The sequence below is a fragment of the Macrotis lagotis genome, chromosome 4 (genome assembly GCF_037893015.1).
Source record: "Macrotis lagotis isolate mMagLag1 chromosome 4, bilby.v1.9.chrom.fasta, whole genome shotgun sequence".
Classification (NCBI taxonomy): Eukaryota; Metazoa; Chordata; class Mammalia; order Peramelemorphia; family Peramelidae; genus Macrotis; species Macrotis lagotis.
Window position 1 is genome coordinate 117,890,396 of NC_133661.1, and position 18,067 is coordinate 117,908,462.

An 18,067-nucleotide genomic window follows, 5' to 3' on the forward strand; every position below is an offset into this window, starting at 1 on the left:
TTTGGTAGTGTGATTGTGAAGATATATCATCATGCAGAGAATCATCTGCAAAAACCTTCCTGTTCCCTTCTCAAATTTTCATCAAGTATATTATAGGTCCAGATTAAAGGTCATTTTCATAAATATTTTATGAATTTGACAAAAATAATATCATTTCTAGTTGCTTAGCTCTTCTTTTAATTTCTTTTTTGAGCAAATAATAATGTTAAGTGAGATCATTAATATTATTTTGGAATCTTTTCATTTAGGTCTTTAAAATAATTGATCCCTATTGGTCCTTATATTTAAATCATCAGGAATATGGATTTCTTCTCTCCATGGTTGGTTCTGTCATCTTTTCTGACTTCATTTTCCCAAGCTCCATTCCATGTCTTCCTATATTGCATATGAGATACTAACTGTGGTGTCAGAGACCAAATTTAATACTTTTACTGCCATCAGTGATGATAGTGGACCACTGCATATTCCTGGCAGCTCAGTTTCATTTCAAAATGTATTTGTTCTCCAGCTTTCATTTCCATTTATAAATACTTTGGGAATGATCTGGATTAATTTGATCTCATTTTCTTCTACTGATTTCCTACTTCATTATGCAGCTAAATAAAGTGGATAGTGATGGAGAAAAAAATTATTAACATCACTGTCATTGCTGTTCTCATTCTTGATCTCTTCATCATCTCCTCCTCTACCTCCTTTATTTGCTTCTTTCTCCTTTTTTCTCATTCTTTTTTCTCTTTTTCCCCTTCTCCTTTTTTCAACTTCTTTTCCTCTTCCTCCTTCTTCCTTGTGTTCTACTGTCATAAATTTCAAGAATTCAAGGTCACATCAAGTCTACTATGAATTAATAGTGGAACTTTGTTCAGGACAGTAAAATTTATTAGGGGTATAATTTATTTAGAGAAGCAGCATGGCACAGTAAATTGAGGACTGTTCTAAGAGCCAAAATGACCCAAATTTAAGTCCTATTTTTGAAACATAATGACTATACAACTCTCATGTAACCTCTGAGCATTCTAGGCAACTCTCCAAGACTACAAGTTGTAAAGAAATATACCTCCCAACATTGACAGGAGAAATTCTTACTGAGAACTTCCTACCCAGAAGTGTCAAACTTACAGCTTGACTATGAGACGTGCAAAACTCAAAACAGCTTAAAATGTAATTGAGAAATGTATAACAAAATAAAGAATATTATAATCTAGATAATGTTAATTTTTGGTTTTCTAAGCAAATATGAAGACCCACAGGGATTAGATTTGAGACTAATTTCCTATTTCACTGAAATCACAGGTCCTATTATTATAATTTATCTACTTTATTATTGTGAATTTTCTAGTTGGATTTAATCTAAGATGAATTTTAATTTTTGTTACAAATGGTGCTTCAAGCTATTAAACTTTATGGAATCCATTATTCCTTCATTTTTACCAACTAATGAAAAGCAGGCACAAATTTGAGAACAGACACCATCAGCTGAAGAGCAAAACAAAATCATTAAGTTTCCTGAACTTCACAGTGTCAAGCAAATACAGAAAAAGTCACTTTATAAAAGTAATTAAAGAGAAAAGATGTGGAAAAACACAAAACTCAGACATGAAAAAACCAAAACTTTTGCCACGTAAATTAGATGAATTTTGTTTTCCTGTCAGCAGTTTCTGCTACTTCTGATGCCTTATTTTGCCATCTTTATGAGGATTATGGAAACTGAAAATTTGAGATGAACTTCTCTACCCTTCTATTCATGTGTTTATTTAAAGATCTGGTAAATCTCTCCATATACATATTTTGCAGACTACAGTACAGTAGAGAAAAGAACTGAAAGCAGGTAAGAAGCAAGAGAAGACCAAAGTTGAGTTGTATAAAATCCTTTCTCAATGCCACAGGAGTCATTTGCCTGGTATAATACCAGCTTGCTTTTCTGGATCAAGTAGCAAATGATTTTCTCATTCTGCCACATTTTGAAAGTACTTTCCAACACCAGTTCTCAGCATGCAATTTATTTTGTAATATGGTCCAGCTCAGTGGCAGTGCTATCATCACCTACATTTCTGTCTATGCTGTCTGGCTCATGTGGAGAGAGTGCCAAAGGAATGGGTAGTTGAGCTTTGCAGAAGACGTTCTTATTAAGTATTTCATTTCTTCTTGGGTATTCAAATAACACTACTTCTTAAATAGAAGCTCTGTTTTTCAGTAAATGTTGTGAAAGAATATCAACAGTTCATCCCACACTGTTTTATTATTGTATCACTGCTGTTCCTTCACACTTGTTGAGTTTTTTTCAGTCATGTCCAACTTTTCATGAGCCCTGGTTTACCATTTCCTTTACTAACTCATTTTAAGGTGAGGAATCTAAAGCAAATAAGTTAAGTGATCTGCTTAAGGTCACACCTCTAAAAGTGTCTGAGGCCAAATTTAAACTCAGAAAAGGAGTCTTTCTGACTTCTCCAATATTCTATCCATGTACCTTTCTAGTTGCCTCCATCCCCTTCACATTAGGAATTCCTCATTCATTTTTAATATTCCAATTGTTTTTCATCTTTTGGAGAGCATCCCACTTGTGTGAGATTTTCAACATTTTACCATCCACTAATCATACTCTTGTTCTGTCCCAAATATTCCCCAGGTTGGTTGTGCTATTTAAAATGTTAGGTTACCCAGCAAAAGTTTTCCTACTCCTACTTTATTGAGGACATTATGTCCTATAAGTGATCCCTCTGAAAACCATCTCTTTTACTGTTTTAGATTCTTACAATTCATTTCAATTTTTTTCTCTTTCTTCTTATTGTAGTACTTCAATTTTTAAAAAAAGCAAATGTTGGAATTATTGTTATTTTATGCATCTGAAAGTACTTGAAAAATATACTGCTATGTTGATTCTTTTCTTAAATTTTTAATTTAATTAAATCTTTGCATTCTTGAATACAAAAGAAATACTTACACAAAGATTGTCTGCTGGCCAACCAGTGTGATGGTTTTTGTAATTTAAGCACTCCTTGCCAGCATGCTTTTTCAGTTATTGACAGATGCCACCCAGTGGGGACATTTTGTCTAGAAAGAAAGTCAATGTTGAGGTTCTGTTTATAAAAATAATAGTAATGATAGTAATAAATAACAACTAGCTTTTATATAGTGCTTTAAGGTTTGAAAAGACTTTATAAATATTAGCTCATTTTATCCTTACCAAAACCTTGGAAGGTAGGTGCTACTACTTTTTCCACTTCCAGATAAGGAGATTGCGGCAAACAAGTCTCCATCATTGCTTGCAATATTTGGAAACTGAAGGGTGTTGGTTGGGTACCCCCTTGTGCTAGCAATGAAGAATATATGAACAAAATACATCTTACCTGAAAGAATGTATTTGCTCATCCTTATACCATTTGAAATTTTGTTTCAGTGGTCAGTATTTGCAAGGGTTTTTTTAACCCCTTGGAATCATTTGCACTGGAAAATTACTTCCATATGGTAGAATTTCGTCATAACATTTTACTGATTGAAAAAAGAAATGTAGTTTAGTGAACAGCTTGCATAAAGATACTAACTTAGAGCATGTGAAATTTCTTAAATTAACTCTAACTTTTCTTCCTCAAGCCTCATCTGACTAGTTGCCTAGATAATTTTGCTATAGAGCTCTGTATTAGTAGGAATTCAGTTGTGACTTCATGAATCATGAACACTCTCTAAGAAAGATAAAATAAAGTCCAATATTCTGAATTTATAATAAAATTATATCATGAATTTCAACTTAAAAGGCACAGTTTCTCTAATCTTCATAATGTTATGGGGCCTAGAGAAGTTGTTTTGAAATTTCTATACAGCTACCAAACTTTTGTCTTTGATTACTGTTAGCACTGAACCTTAAATTCCTAGATTTAAAATTGAAAGGAACTTTAGGGATCATCTAATCCAGCTTTGTTATCAGTAGAAAAGGAAATTTAAACTCAATTATGTTAATTTTTTCCAAGGCCACACACATACAGCCAGAATTCAGGTCCTTTGACTCCACATTCAGTACTCTTTCCATTTTACTAGGCTGCCTTTTGAGTAAATAAAATACTATGCTTCCTGTTTCTCATTTCCTCAAAAATAAATGACTACTTGGCCAATTTTCAGTTTTCTTTACTGTAAGACAAGGATCAGTCAAGAAGTTACACTCACCAGAGCAGAAGAATAAGAGGCTGGTAATTATACTCAGCTAGATAAACCCTCATGTATATCAATTATCCCCACTTTCCATTTGTATCAGTTTGGACAGGAAGTTATTTCCTAATGAAATAAATAGGGCTAGAATTTTCATCTGCCTTTGATGAGCAGATCACAAAGTCTGACTCAGAACTTAGTTAAGCGGATGTCCATAGTCAACAACCAGTTAATCACAACAATTTTACTTGCTCAGAAGTTTCAGTACAGTCTTGAGAATGACAGATAAATAATCTAGTCTTGAAGAACACAAAAATGTGAGTTATTGAAGAAGACAGTGAAAAGAAGGACCATGAAGTTAAATGGAGCAAAGGAACAGGAGGCTGGTCCTCATAGAGACAAGCAAAGTAGATCCCAGTGAGGAGGAGGTAACATATAGGGTACCATGAAAGAGATCCTTAAGTAAGGATCTGAAAGAGAAGAGAACAGTGATAGCTGGTGATCAGTTGAAGAACTGTGTTTAGTCTACCCCTGACTGAGAACATCTGACTTTCTGGGGCACGTATCCAAAATGTGATAAATACTGTCCAGGGTCCTGTTAAATGTAGTGACTACCATCCATTTCTGTTAATTCATGTGGGTACATATAATTCCCATCAGATTATTATTGATGCAGAGTGTTAGGTACAGAGCAAGAGACAAGTTTTTGTTGCTACCAAAAAAGGTTCAAGATGTAAAAAATGAAGGATAAGATCTAAGTTATAGAGATTTTGTTCAAGTCAGAGTTGAGGGGAAAATGAGTCCAAAAAGTGAAATGGAATAGGAAAGTGGGGGATATGGACCATTGTCTAGACAGCTTAAGGTGGATAGGGTAGAGTTCCTAAGTTTCACTGAGTTAGAGATAGGAAAGGGAGAGGACTTTTGTCCTATTTGGTGTTGATTCTGAGTAGGAATAGGGGGCAGGGGATATATTAACTCAACATGAAAATGTCCATCATGATAGGAACTCTCAGGGACATTCAGTGTTTGAACTCATAGTCAGTAAGCCTATAGTCACTATCTCTGACTCCTTGAAATCCAGAATTTTTTTTTATAATTGACTTACATACTGTAAAGTGGAGGTATTAGCCACCAGCTTGTGAGTCTCAGTGCAGTAGAATCAGATTAGAATGTAAATGGAAACATTAGAAAAAATAAATAAAAAGACAATAGAACATACATGATATTAATATGTGGTTTTCTTAGTCAATATGCAGGTTACAACGATCCCTATATAAAGTTTTGTGACCCTTCTAGATCAGTTTGATTCCACTGCTATAAAGGACTCTATTTCTCAGGAAATTTTCTACTGGTCATATCCATGTCAATTGCTTTATTCTTCATGGGGAAAACTCACATTGAGTCAATTATCATTACCTTCAGACTTGATTTATTTTAAATTTCATGTTTGAAGATTATTCTTTTTAACTACCATAGAACAGGGTTGTCCAACTTTACTTTTAAAAGTTTTATTGAAACAATAGACAATATATTTTGATTTGCCATTTTAGTGAGAGCTCTGTGGTAGCTCAGCTTTGTTTACTAAAGCATTTAGTAAACCCACAGGAGACCACATAAAATTGCCCTGCAGGCCATATTTTGGACAGCTCTGATATAGAACATTCATTTAGGGAAGAAAATAAATCAATAAGACAACAGGCATTTATTAAGCACAAGCTAAGCATAGAAGTTTGTAAAGTGAGGAAGAAAATCATAAAAGGGATGAGGAATAATTTGTGAAAAGACACAGAATTGAAGAGATCTTATATGAGGAGCTGCAAGACTGTCTAAGAGCAAGGGTTCTTAAGCTGGGAGTTGTGGATTGCTTTTTTAAAAAATTACACATTTGATAACTACATTTCAATATAATTGGGTTGCTTTTTTTAATTCATTGAAGGGACTGATAGGTTTAATCACACAAGCAAAAGGTTCTCTCTCTCTCTCTTTCTCTTTCTCTTTCTCTCTCTCTCTCTCTCACACACACACACACACACACACACACACACACACACATACATAAAGAAAATGCAATTATCTTGGAATGTTGGATTGTAGCCTAATTTATGAAGAGTTTTAAATGTCAAATAGAGGAATTTGTGTGTGTGTGTGTGTGTGTGTGTGTGTGTGTGTGTGTGTGTGTGTATTTTAATCCAAGAAGCAATAGGGAATCAATGAAGTTCATTTAGTTGGAGTGTTAAAATCAGAAATGCTCTAGGGTATCAATTTGATACTGTTTGGAGGATTGATTAGAGGGAAAATACTGCATGGTGAGATTCTCACAGGTGGCTAGAGGGAAGGTAAGATAATGGACTGATTTCTTTGTGATATGAATTGATTTATGTTTGTCCTTCATTCTCGAAGAAGACCACGACATCAGGGAGGTGATGCCATGACAACCATGTGAATTGCATTTGAGTGAGGAGGACTGTGCTAAGTCACCAGTCTCACATTCTCCTCTGGAGTCATCTAGGTCCAGTGGCCAGATATGAATCAGGACAACTGGAGATGATGACCTTGGATGTTACATGACTTGTCCAAGGTCACACAGCTAATAAGTGTCAAGTGCCTGAAGCTGGATTTGAACTCACATCCTCCTGAGTTCAAGACCAGTGCTCTATCCACTGTGCCATCTAGCTGCCCTCCAATCAAATCCAAATGATATGAATAAAGAAAAGGGGGCAGACAAGGGAGATGTAAAAGTAGACCAGGTAAACTTGGCAATTGACTGAAGATGAGAGTACATAAAGTATGACCCTGAATCACTGTCTTTGTCAAAAATAGGAAAGAGAGATCTTAAGCTCTATTTTATATCTATTGAATTTCAGATGGCTATGGGCATCTAGGTGGAGATGTCTATCAGGCAATAAAAAGTGTGGGACAAGAATTTGATAGAGAGATGAGAACTGCATTTGTAGTTTTGGGGAATTATGTGAATAGAGATTAGAATTTGATTGATGGGAACTGATAAATTTACTGAGAGCGTATAAAGAAGAGATGATGATGATGATGATGATGATGATGATGATGATGATGATGATGATGATGATGATGACGACCCGGATGATGATAATGTTTGTCCTTTATTCTCAAAGAAGATGATTAGAGGAGGTGATGTGATGACAAGTACATGGATTGGATTAGAGTGAGGAGGTGCTATCAGCAGCCTCGCTTTCTCCTGAGCCATCTGGGTCTAGTGGCCAGAGATGAATCAGGATGACTGGAGTTGGCCCTGGATTTGAGGCAATCAGGGTTAAGTGACCTGCCCAAGGTCACATAGCTAGTAAGTGTCTGAGGCTGGATTCAAACTCCTGTCTAACACTAGAAGTAATCTGTAGAAAATGTATAAGACTGTATAAATGTATAAGATAATACTTCAAAGGAATCTAATGAATGATTCAGTAACTAGAAAGAAAAGCACAATACAACAGTGTCATAAAAATTCAGAGACAAAAAATTATCTAGAATGAAGGGATGGCAAAGTTAAAAGTGAGACAAGGAGAAAAAAAAGAAAAATAGGATAACTATAGGGAAGATAGATTCAACTGAAATTTTTTAATGTGGAAGTATTGGACTTCCAGTGGAGAGTAAAAAATGAAAAATTAGGGAGAGAAGAGGAATAATTGAAGAAGGAGGTTTTTCAGAAGCAATAAGTGAGCATGAGATTGAATAGATGGAGTAAATGGTCTGATCAACTTCATTCTTCAAAATTAAAGTGGTAAAGGACAAGAGGGAGTAGTTATTCTGAGGTGATTTGATGTCTGGAATTGGGGAGGAGATGGAGCTTGCTATAAAGGACCTCAACATTTTTAGTGAAATATAAGACAAGGCCCTTTGTTGAATGGGATGTTTTGGTGTGAATTGGGTGTGAACAGGGGCATTGAAAGTGGAAGCATGAGTGATCTCAGAAGAGAAAAGAGGGGGTGCAAACTAGGTGGCGCAGTTGATAGAGCACAGGCTTGGAGCCAGGAGGACCTGAATTCAAATGTGACCTCAGACATTTAATAATAACCTAGCTGTATGACCCTATTGCCTTACAAAAAAATGAAAAAAAGCAAAGAAACTTTGGAGCAGCCACTTTGGGGAAATGTAGCATAGAAAAATGTGAGCTAATAAGAAGACAATGAAAAGATGGACCATAGAGTAAAAGGAGCTAAGGGATATGAGGCTGGTTCAGTAAAGGGGAGTGGGCTCTTCTAAGAAGGCAGTAAATGCTTTTGTTCCAAAGGAAATGTTGTGGATTCATAAGGGATATCACAAAAGAAATCATTCAGTGAGGGGCTGAAAGAGAAGAGAGCAAGGATGACTATTGATTGTTCAATGAAAAACTGTTTTTAGTCACTGTTAATACCTCCTGTCTTCCTGGGACAGGTATCTAGGCAATTTTTTGTAATCTTAAGTCACATTTTCAGTCATTCTTCAGGAACCTTCTCTGAATTTAGATTACATTTAGAGGCCAAAAAGCCTACTGTCACAAACCAGTGAAAGAAAGAGGAGAGGAATGTGGGACATCTGGTCAGATATAGAGGAGGCAGTGCTGACTACTTCAATCAACAGTCAACATAGCAACTTTATGAATTTAATTCTGATTCTGATAAATATAAGTAACTATTTCTTTTTTGGGGGGTGTTGGTTTTGTTTTTGCAAGACATTGAGGTTCAGTGACTTGCCCAAAGTCATACATCTAAGTAAGTATTAAATGTCTGGAGCCAGATTTGTACTCAGGTTCTCCTGAGTCCAAGGATGATGCTTTGTCTACTGGGTCACTTAACTGCCCCAAAGTAGTTATTTCTTAAAGAAATGTTTGTTGACAGTAACAACATTTTCAAATTTTAAAAATGTAAGATTGGGAGAATATTCAGGAATTTTTCCAAGAAAATATTTTTCTTTGTTTTATTGTCAAAAGTATGGAGGGGATATGAATTCTGGGCATGGGTCTGAGATGTTAAGGGAGAGGATGTAAAATACATACATAATTCAGTTGCAGCCTCATATGCTGAATAATGAGATTTTAAAAAAGAGACTGAATAGAGACTGGAAAATGCTCACAATTGTGTACACACACACACACACACCAACTTTATTACCACATTCAAATGTGTATGACTATATCATGTCATATTTTCCCTCTTACATTCTAAATTCCTTGAAGGCAGGGACCATGTATTTTATCTTATCAGCACTCAGCTCTGATCTTACACAGTAGGCACTTTAAAGTGTTTAAATTTATATGTTCCCATAGCACTTAACCAGTTAATATCCCTGTAGCACTTAACTTTATGATTGAATATAGCTGGTAGTAAATAATAATTTTCAGTAAAATAGAATGAAAATATTTATCTTGACATTTAAATATAAGATTAGCAGTTATACTCTTAATTGTTTGATGAATAAATATTGTTGATCTGGATAAGTTGTCATAAAAACTCATGTTTCATCTAAATTATCCAGGTAATTTCATCCCAAGAAGAGGTTTGGGACTGAATTATCCAGAAATTATAGTTTGTAGGAAAAATATCTACCAGATGGTAGTTGAGTAATATGGCTGAGAAATTTTCTACATTTGCACAGCAATTTTTCTTTTCCAATTTAATTACTCCTGGTCATCTGGAAATTCTATAAATGTCACATGAAAGTTCTATTATGTATTTCTTTAAAAGTGACAATTCACAATTAATGATTGCTCACTGCATTGTTTATTTCTGTGGTCTATAATTTCTTATCTATGAGTTTATGGCTTTTATATGGGGTTGACACATATTGCTTATATTTTGAAACAATGGGAGAGTATTGATATAGATATGCAAATGTGCTGCAATGAACTTTTTTTTTAGACCAGGTATACCACCTCCAGAGACAGCGTGGTCCAGTTCTTCTTCTACCAACCCATAAGTCATCAGTGGAGACAAACTGACTTCTTTCCCTGTACAGTAACATGTGGAGGTGGTGAGTAGAGGCTATTCATGATTAGAAATGGCTGGTTTGCATGTCTGAAATGGTGAATTAAAAAATAATACAATGAAATTCATACAATAAAAATACAAATTTAATAAAAATCATAAAATTAGAAATTAATACAACTTTGTACAAGGTGTCTTCACAGTTATATGAACTAGCCTTATGTTTCTTGATTCATTTGAGCTTTCAAACAACTGTGGGGTAGATGTGTTTGCAGCATATTATACATGTTAGCAACTTCATTTCTATTAGAGAAAATGAAGTCTCACTGAGGTTAGGTGACATGTAAAAAATGATAGAACTAGTAATTAGAGGTGGTATTTGCACACAGAATAACTCTAAGACCATAATGCCAATGCTCCTAAGTTATAATTATATCATTTCTTCCTCAGTAAAGTAAGTGGCTGTACCACTCAAGTCTATGACTGCTCTATGGCTTTTTCTAATTCTTGAAAATTAAATTAAAGCTTAGATTTAGAAAGAATGTTTCATACTGAGAGCTTGGAATCCTTTCACACGTGATTACTCTTTTCCTCTACAACATCTCTATAAAGCATGTGTCCATATCTCCATATTCTCCATAGAAAAGCAGAGAAAGTAGGAGGGTTTTTGATTTTCTTAAGGCTAACAAGTTAATGAATAAGTTAGGCAAAGGTCTAGATATCTTAATGCTCTCTCCCTACATTGATAAAGTGCTTTATAGATACAAAATGCTTTAGATAATTTTTCTTATTTGATCTTCATGAGTATTATTAATCTCCATTTTTACCCATGAAGAAACTGCACCTGACAAAATTTTAGTGACTTGCTATTCTCACATGGACTGTGTCAGAGGTCAGATTCAAAGCCAAGTCTTGTCAGAGTCATTGCTCTTTCTACTAAAACATGCTGCCTTGTGTTTGTGCTTATTAGAAGATAGTTTTCAGTTATCTATCTCTTGAAGAGATTTGAGTTTTGTCTTTAAAGCATTCCCATCACTCTCCACTTCTGCTACCCTCCTCTTCATATTTCTCAGTCTGGCATTTAAAATTAAATTAGTATAATTTCCAGCTAAGCCCTCCAAATTTTTGCTTTGGGGCCTGTCTAATAGGCTCTTGGATCTCCTTTTAGAATTTATTCCATTAAAACTGTCCATGGTGTAATAGTCACCACCCAGATCATGTGGAGAATATATTCGCCATCCCCTTCACTCTGAGGTGCTTTAAAATAAATTTTCCAAGGCTCCTAAGTTAATCTTGTGTGCTGTAGTTTAATGTTCCATGCTATGCTCCACAAGTTCTTTTCAACCAGCTAGTGAGTTTATACTCTTTAGGTTTGGTAAAATGTATTTTTCTGGAAATAAAAAGGAGCTTATCGGAAGAAAAAATGAAGCAATCAATAACTAGGGCAATTAGGGCAAAAAAATATTTGTTCTAAAATACAATTTAAAAGCAAGATAAATAGCATGAATCCTGTGATTTTATTCTTAGACTAATTCTTGAGGAAACATTTTTCTTTGAATTACCTAGGTGACTACCTCTGACTACCCTGAGATTGTGTTGAATCCCTCTTACTGGTAGACTCAGGAGGCAATCTTTTTTTTTCTTCCCCCCAGGGCAGGGTGGAGAGGAGGGAGAGGAAAAGGTCCTTGATTCAGGCTTATTAGATCTGTCTAGAAAAAAAGGGGTGAGGGTTGTGCAGATAGACAGCTAGAGGGAATGAGGAATATCTTTGAGTTTAACCCTTGACTTCAAAGGAATTCTGGCAACTTCTGGGTTCTGTTGTGAGCTTCCTCTGCTTACCATAAGATGAATGTATATGTGATTCCAGCTTACTCTGTCTACCTTAATTTGAAATCCATTTGCTCTGCCTCACCCCCCCCCACCACCACACACACACACATATTTAGACCATCCAGTTCCAGACACATGCCTGGTGAAGGCCATTTGCTTAGTTTTTTTTTTCCTACCCAGAGCACATTAAATCTTCATTTATTCAAATCAGATCAAAATGGGGGCATAGTGATAGCAGAGGGGCAAAAAAACTAAGTCTTATGATGATGCTGCTGTTGCTGATGATGATGATGATGATATTTGTCCTTCATTTTTGAAGAAGACCATGACATCAGGGAAGTGATGCTATGACATGCACCCAAACTGAATTTGAGTAAGAGGGTGTTGTGCTAAAGTTGCCAGTTTGACTTTCTCCTCCAGATCCATCTGAATCCAATGGCCAGATAGGAATCAAGATAACCCGGGGTGTGAGGCAATCAGGTTTAAGTGACTTGCTGAAGATCACACAGCCAGTAATTGTCTGTGATCAAATTTGAACCCAGGTCCTCCTGATTTCAGGGACAACATTCTTATTTTTTTTTATTTTTTTTTTAGGTTTTTGCAAGGCAAATGGGGTTAAGTGGCTTGCCCAAGACCACACAGCTAGGTAATTATTAAGTGTCTAAGACCGGATTTGAACCCAGGTACTCCTGACTCCAAGGCTGGTGCTTTATCCACTACACCACCTAGCCGCCCCCTGGGACAACATTCTTGCAGTTAGGTGGTACAGTGGATAAATGGGCTTGAATTCAGGAAGACCCGAGTTTACATTTGCCTTTAACATTAGCTATATGATCCTGGGAAAATCACTTCACCTCTGTTTGTGTTCGTTTCTTCACCTGTAAAATCAGGCCAATAGCACCTACCACCCAGGATTGTTGAGAGGATCAAATGAGATAACAATGGACTGGAACTGTGAGTTCTTTGATTTAGAGAAATTTCAGTGAAGAAACTTTTACTACCAACTCAGATCAAAGCCTGCACTTTAGTTTTAGAATAGCCTGGAGACATTGAGGGATAAAAGACTTGTCCAGGATCTATTCCAAGGCTTCATTCACTACTCCACACTGCATTTCTGCAGTTATTATTCACTGGATATTTGCAGTACAGTTTGCTAACTTTGGACTAATTCCTGAAACCTGGACTCTGGACTCAACTCTGCTGTGGACTCACTACGTGAGATCCTAGGCAAAGACTTTAGGTTGGGTCTTTTATGTCCTTAAATGATATTAAGGACCGTTTCAGTTTTGAAATTCTGGTTCAATGGCATATGGCTCTGCAGTTGGAATCAGGAACGTTCAGATTTGAATCTCACCTCAGACAGTTGCCAGTTGAGTGACCCTGGGCAAGTCATTTAATGTCTCAGCCTCAGTTTCCTCATCTATAAAATGGAGAGAATAGCACCTGGCTTGCAGGGTCATTGTGAGGCTCTAACGAGAAGACATACAATATAAATTCAGTCGTTATTGTTGTTATTGTTCTAGCCTATGTAGAAGACATCTGCCCCCCCATCTTTTCTCTCTTTCTAAGCTTGAGGATCATTTGCTCATATGGTAGCATAGTTTGGATTTAGAATCCAAGGATCTGGATCTGGATCTGGACTGCATCTTAATAGAAGTTTGGCAAGACATTTAACCTGTAGATCTGTTCCCTCATATCTAAAACAGGGAGGTTTGATAAGATGACTTTTAGGTAGGTAGTGCAATGGATAGAGGACTGGCCCCAGAGTCAGGGGAACCTGAGTTCATTTCCAGCCATAGACACTTAATTACCTAGCTGTGGGATCTTGGGCAAGTCACTTAACCCTGTTGCCTTGCAAAAAAAAAATTAAAAATTAAAAAAATATACAGACAACAAATAAATAAATAAACATTGATTAAGGACCCGCTGTGCCAACACTGTGTTAGGTTCTGAAGCTACAAATACAATGAATGACTTACGGTGCACAAGATTGCTTGTGGGGCAAAATTGCATTTAAGTTACCCAAGCAGGCTGTGAGAAGAATTCTTTAAAATATAGACCTCTGTCTGGACTGGTTTAGACAGCATGCTGCTTAGAGGCTGGATCAGATGAGTCCTTGGGTTCCCTGCTAGTTCTGTGATTCAGAAATTCTTAGGGCTAAATCTCTTCCCTGAAATTAATACTCAGAACTTTATGCTTTCTCGTAAATGCTGATACATAGTCAGCAGATGCATAAGTGACTTAATCCCCTCAGGTCTGGGCTCCTGGCATCCTCCTCTGCGCCCAGGACAAGTTACCAGATGTACTTGGGTATGACTCATTGCCCTTACATAAAGAAATTATTTGCATAAATTAATCATACCTAACAGATTTGCATATGTAAACTTTGCATATATAACATAACCTCAGCATAAACCATGATCCATGATGGAAGTTACACAAGAGGGGTGATCACATCCTTTGAAAAACAAAGGAATCACTGACTCTAGAGCTGGAAGAGACTTTTGGTATCCATAGCTATATAACCACTTATTTTTATAAGTGAGGGAATAAAGGTCTAGAAAGGTTAGACAATTTGCCCAAGGTCATATGGCTAGCTAAGGGGCAGAGCTAGGAACTATTTTGCCAGAGGATTTTTTTTAGGTTTGTTTTTTTTTAAACCTGGCAATAGGGTTAAGTGATTTGCACAAGGTCATACAGCTAGGTAATTATTAAGTGTCTGTCAAATTTGAACTCAGGTCCTCCTGACTCCAGGTTCAGTGCTGTATTCACTGTACCACCTAGCTGCCCTCCCCCCAGGAACTATTTTGGCTACAGATGTATCATGCTATATTACCTCAGTGCTGAATGTGAATATATCATTCTTTTTTAGCAGGAAAACTTTTCTTCCCATTCGTTGCATTCATTGGATCAGTCAGTTAGATTAGTATTTCTGAAATGCTTCTTTATTTTAAGTCAGAACTTTTGCTAAGTAAGATATAATAAAGCAATAGTAACTTTCACATTTGAGATTTATACTTAAAAATGGGGTTTGGTTAATTACTATCAGTTTGATTCCAAACAAATGTTTCCTAAATATGTTTACAAATTATGTAAAATCAGAAAGCATTACTGCATGAGCATCCTCCAGGGCTGTTGCTTCAGAAGCTAGCAAAGGTTGTGAGATTATTATGCTAGATAGAATGGAATTGTAGGCTTTTCTTCATAGCTTTAGGAACACTTTTATGCCTTGTTTTTAGTAGAAGTATTGCCATATTTGAATGGTAGCAAGATTTTAATTGTATAATAGCTCATATCTATATATAGATATAGATATAGATAGATATTGTTTTACATTTCATCATACTTGCTCACATTTGTATCTGTTGTTATAAAAACCTCTTCTTGCATTAGCTTGCAAGCTCCTCGAGAGTAGAGACTGTCCTGTCTTTTATTTTCCTTTTTTTTCCTTCAATGCTTAGTGCCTACCATAGAATGGATATCTAATAGATGCTTATTGTGTGCCTGATCTTGTCTCACTAGAGTCCAATCAGAGGGGTACTTTTACCAACCCTACTTCAGAAATGAGAAAACTGAGAATCAGTGAGGTAGTAATTCAACTAGTGTCACAAGCTAGTCATGATAATCTAGAATACAAAACTAGGTAGATATTCCAGGTCCAGTTCTAGGACCCATCTTTTATGCTACAATGCTTCTGACTGCTGTCTTCACAACAATCTGATAAGGTATTCAGCTCAAGTAGAGATGTCCCCATTTTATAGAAGAAGGAATTCTGGCTTTGGAAGGCTCCATTAATTATCCATCTCCACACAGTTTGTAGATGATAGATCTAGGATTTATCCAGGTCTTCTGACTCCCAAATGCAGTGCTTTTTTCATCTTTTTTTCATCTTTATTTTGATTCTATATTTGTCTACAAATGGGAGAACAAGTAGATAGATTCTACATATATAAATATACATATATATGTATATATAAAATATATACATATATTTTAGCTATTTAACTCCTAAAACTCATTACACTTAAAGAGAAAGAGCAAAGATGATTTCTTTCCTTCAACTCTCTTGCCAAATTATAAACACATCCATAGTAAGTTTCTCATTTTCTTATATTTTGCCCTTTAGAACAAAGGTACTTTCTGTCCTGAAGGATAATAAACTCATTTAGACTTTTTGTAGTTTTGTTTTGTTTTTGAAAAAAAAAATCAAGTATAATTGTACTTGTTCTCTAGGCTGCATGATATGTATAAATGAGATTTTTCTGGGATTCTTGGATGATTAAGAAAGTTAACTTATTTGCCTATGAGGTGCCAGGACTATTTAACTCAATTTTATTATTCCCTGCCATCCAAAAATCAACGTGGGGATGCTCTCGATGAGCCAAGAAAATGGGCAGAGGCTGCCATTGATATCTGATATTTTAGTCCTTTCAGTAGATACTGGCACTAGTACTGCAGTCATATTTTATTGACTCCATTTGGATTTTCATTCTTGTGGTTTCTACCTTGTTTTTTATAATGCATACCAGTGCATCCTTCTCCACTCAGCTTACATCCAAGCCATTGCTCATGAATGCCTTTCCTCTCTTTGCCAAGAAAGCAGCCCAGTGGTTTATAAAATCAAATTCACTCTCAGTAATCAATCCTTTAAATAGAATTTTAGACCAATTAGATATGTTTGGGTTTGGGGCCTCTTTGGAGAAAAGGGGCTGAATAACTGATGATGTTCATGAAAAATTTCTTTTAAAAAAATGTTTAGCAACATAGCACTTGTAGGCAAACTTGTCCAAACTTTCCCAGAAATGAAAGTACAACTTTCTTATTTTCCTTTATTTGCTATCCTCATCTGTTTGGGTTATACCTTCCAATTGTTTTCTTTTCTCAAAAATTGTATAACTAGTTGGTTTATAAATTATTTCCTCTTTTTACTAAATCTCCAATAACTTATTGCTAATATGTTTACATTCCCAGTTGAGCACTCCATCATAATTTTTCATTTATAGACTTGTAAGGTAAAATGATGAAAGAAAAAGGAGGCATGTTCATAATGGATAGAATATTCTACTTGGAAGACACTGGGTTCAAATATACCTCCAATACTTAATTACTGAAAATGTAAAGAAATCATTGTCAGCCCCCATTTCCCCTTTTATTTGAAAAAACAAAGCATATAATAATAAAGCTGGTAGTTGCCTCATAGAGCTGTTTGGGGGCTTTAAATGAAATAATTTTTATAAAGCACTTTGCAAACCTTATATTGCCATGTAAATATAAGCTATTATCACTCCCAGTTATGATGACTTCTGAGACTCCTTCTAGCTCCACCTTTATGAAAATTATGCTATTCTTGTATCTTTAATTTTTTTCCTACTAAGGATATCAACTCAACTCTGCTGAATGTGTGGATGTTCGCCTGAAGCGGGTTGTTCCTGACCATTATTGTCACTATTATCCTGAGAACACAAAACCGAAGCCCAAACTGAAAGAATGCAGTATGGATCCTTGCCCATCAAGGTTTGCATGCATTGCTTGTTGAGGAACAAATATTATCTGTTATCTGATACTGATCATTCATTTACCCTTAAGCCAGCTTCCTTCTTGATTCCTATGGTTGGAAGAAGAAATGCTGATGGTTAACATTGTTTTATTTGTAATCACAGCCTATCTCCTTGGATTTCAGTAAGGGAACTTAAACTGTCTACAAGGTAGGTCAGCATAACCTCCTCATCTCTTAATCATGGACTGCATCTGCTTTTGATGTAGCTATTAAAACTCATGAACACATTAAACCTGGCCAGATCTCTTTGCTACATGAGGCACCGTATATGGTATCAAAGATTTCTTCCTCCCAAGTTTCCAACTTCATTTATCCTTCTGCCAGTCACAGACTGTGAAAGTGGGTCACTTATTAGCATGTCATGGCTTGAAAAGGAATCATATTAAATGTGGTATGAATTGTAAATTTGTGTAAAGAACTACCAAGTGTTAATGCTGGAGTGTAGAGAAGCCCTGCAGAAACTATAATGTTGCACAATTTAGAACCAGCCTACTTCTGGACTGCTTGAAGTGGTTTCCTGGCAACATTACAGTATCTTAAAATAACATCACAATATCAAGTCCCAGAACCTCACATAAATATGCCAGCTGGCGGAGGGAGAGTTATA

General features: G+C 35.9%; 1 protein-coding gene across 2 annotated transcripts in view; it reads left to right on the plus strand.

The window, feature by feature from the left end:
• The window catches only part of ADAMTSL3 (ADAMTS like 3), a 713,745-nt gene that overhangs the window by 462,545 nt on the left and 233,133 nt on the right, over positions 1-18,067 (plus strand). For both annotated transcript variants that reach the window (XM_074233985.1, XM_074233986.1), the window contains exons 10-11: positions 10,008-10,119; positions 17,279-17,417. In XM_074233985.1, coding sequence (XP_074090086.1) covers positions 10,008-10,119; positions 17,279-17,417 — 251 coding nt within the window. The remainder of the gene's footprint in view (positions 1-10,007; positions 10,120-17,278; positions 17,418-18,067) is intronic.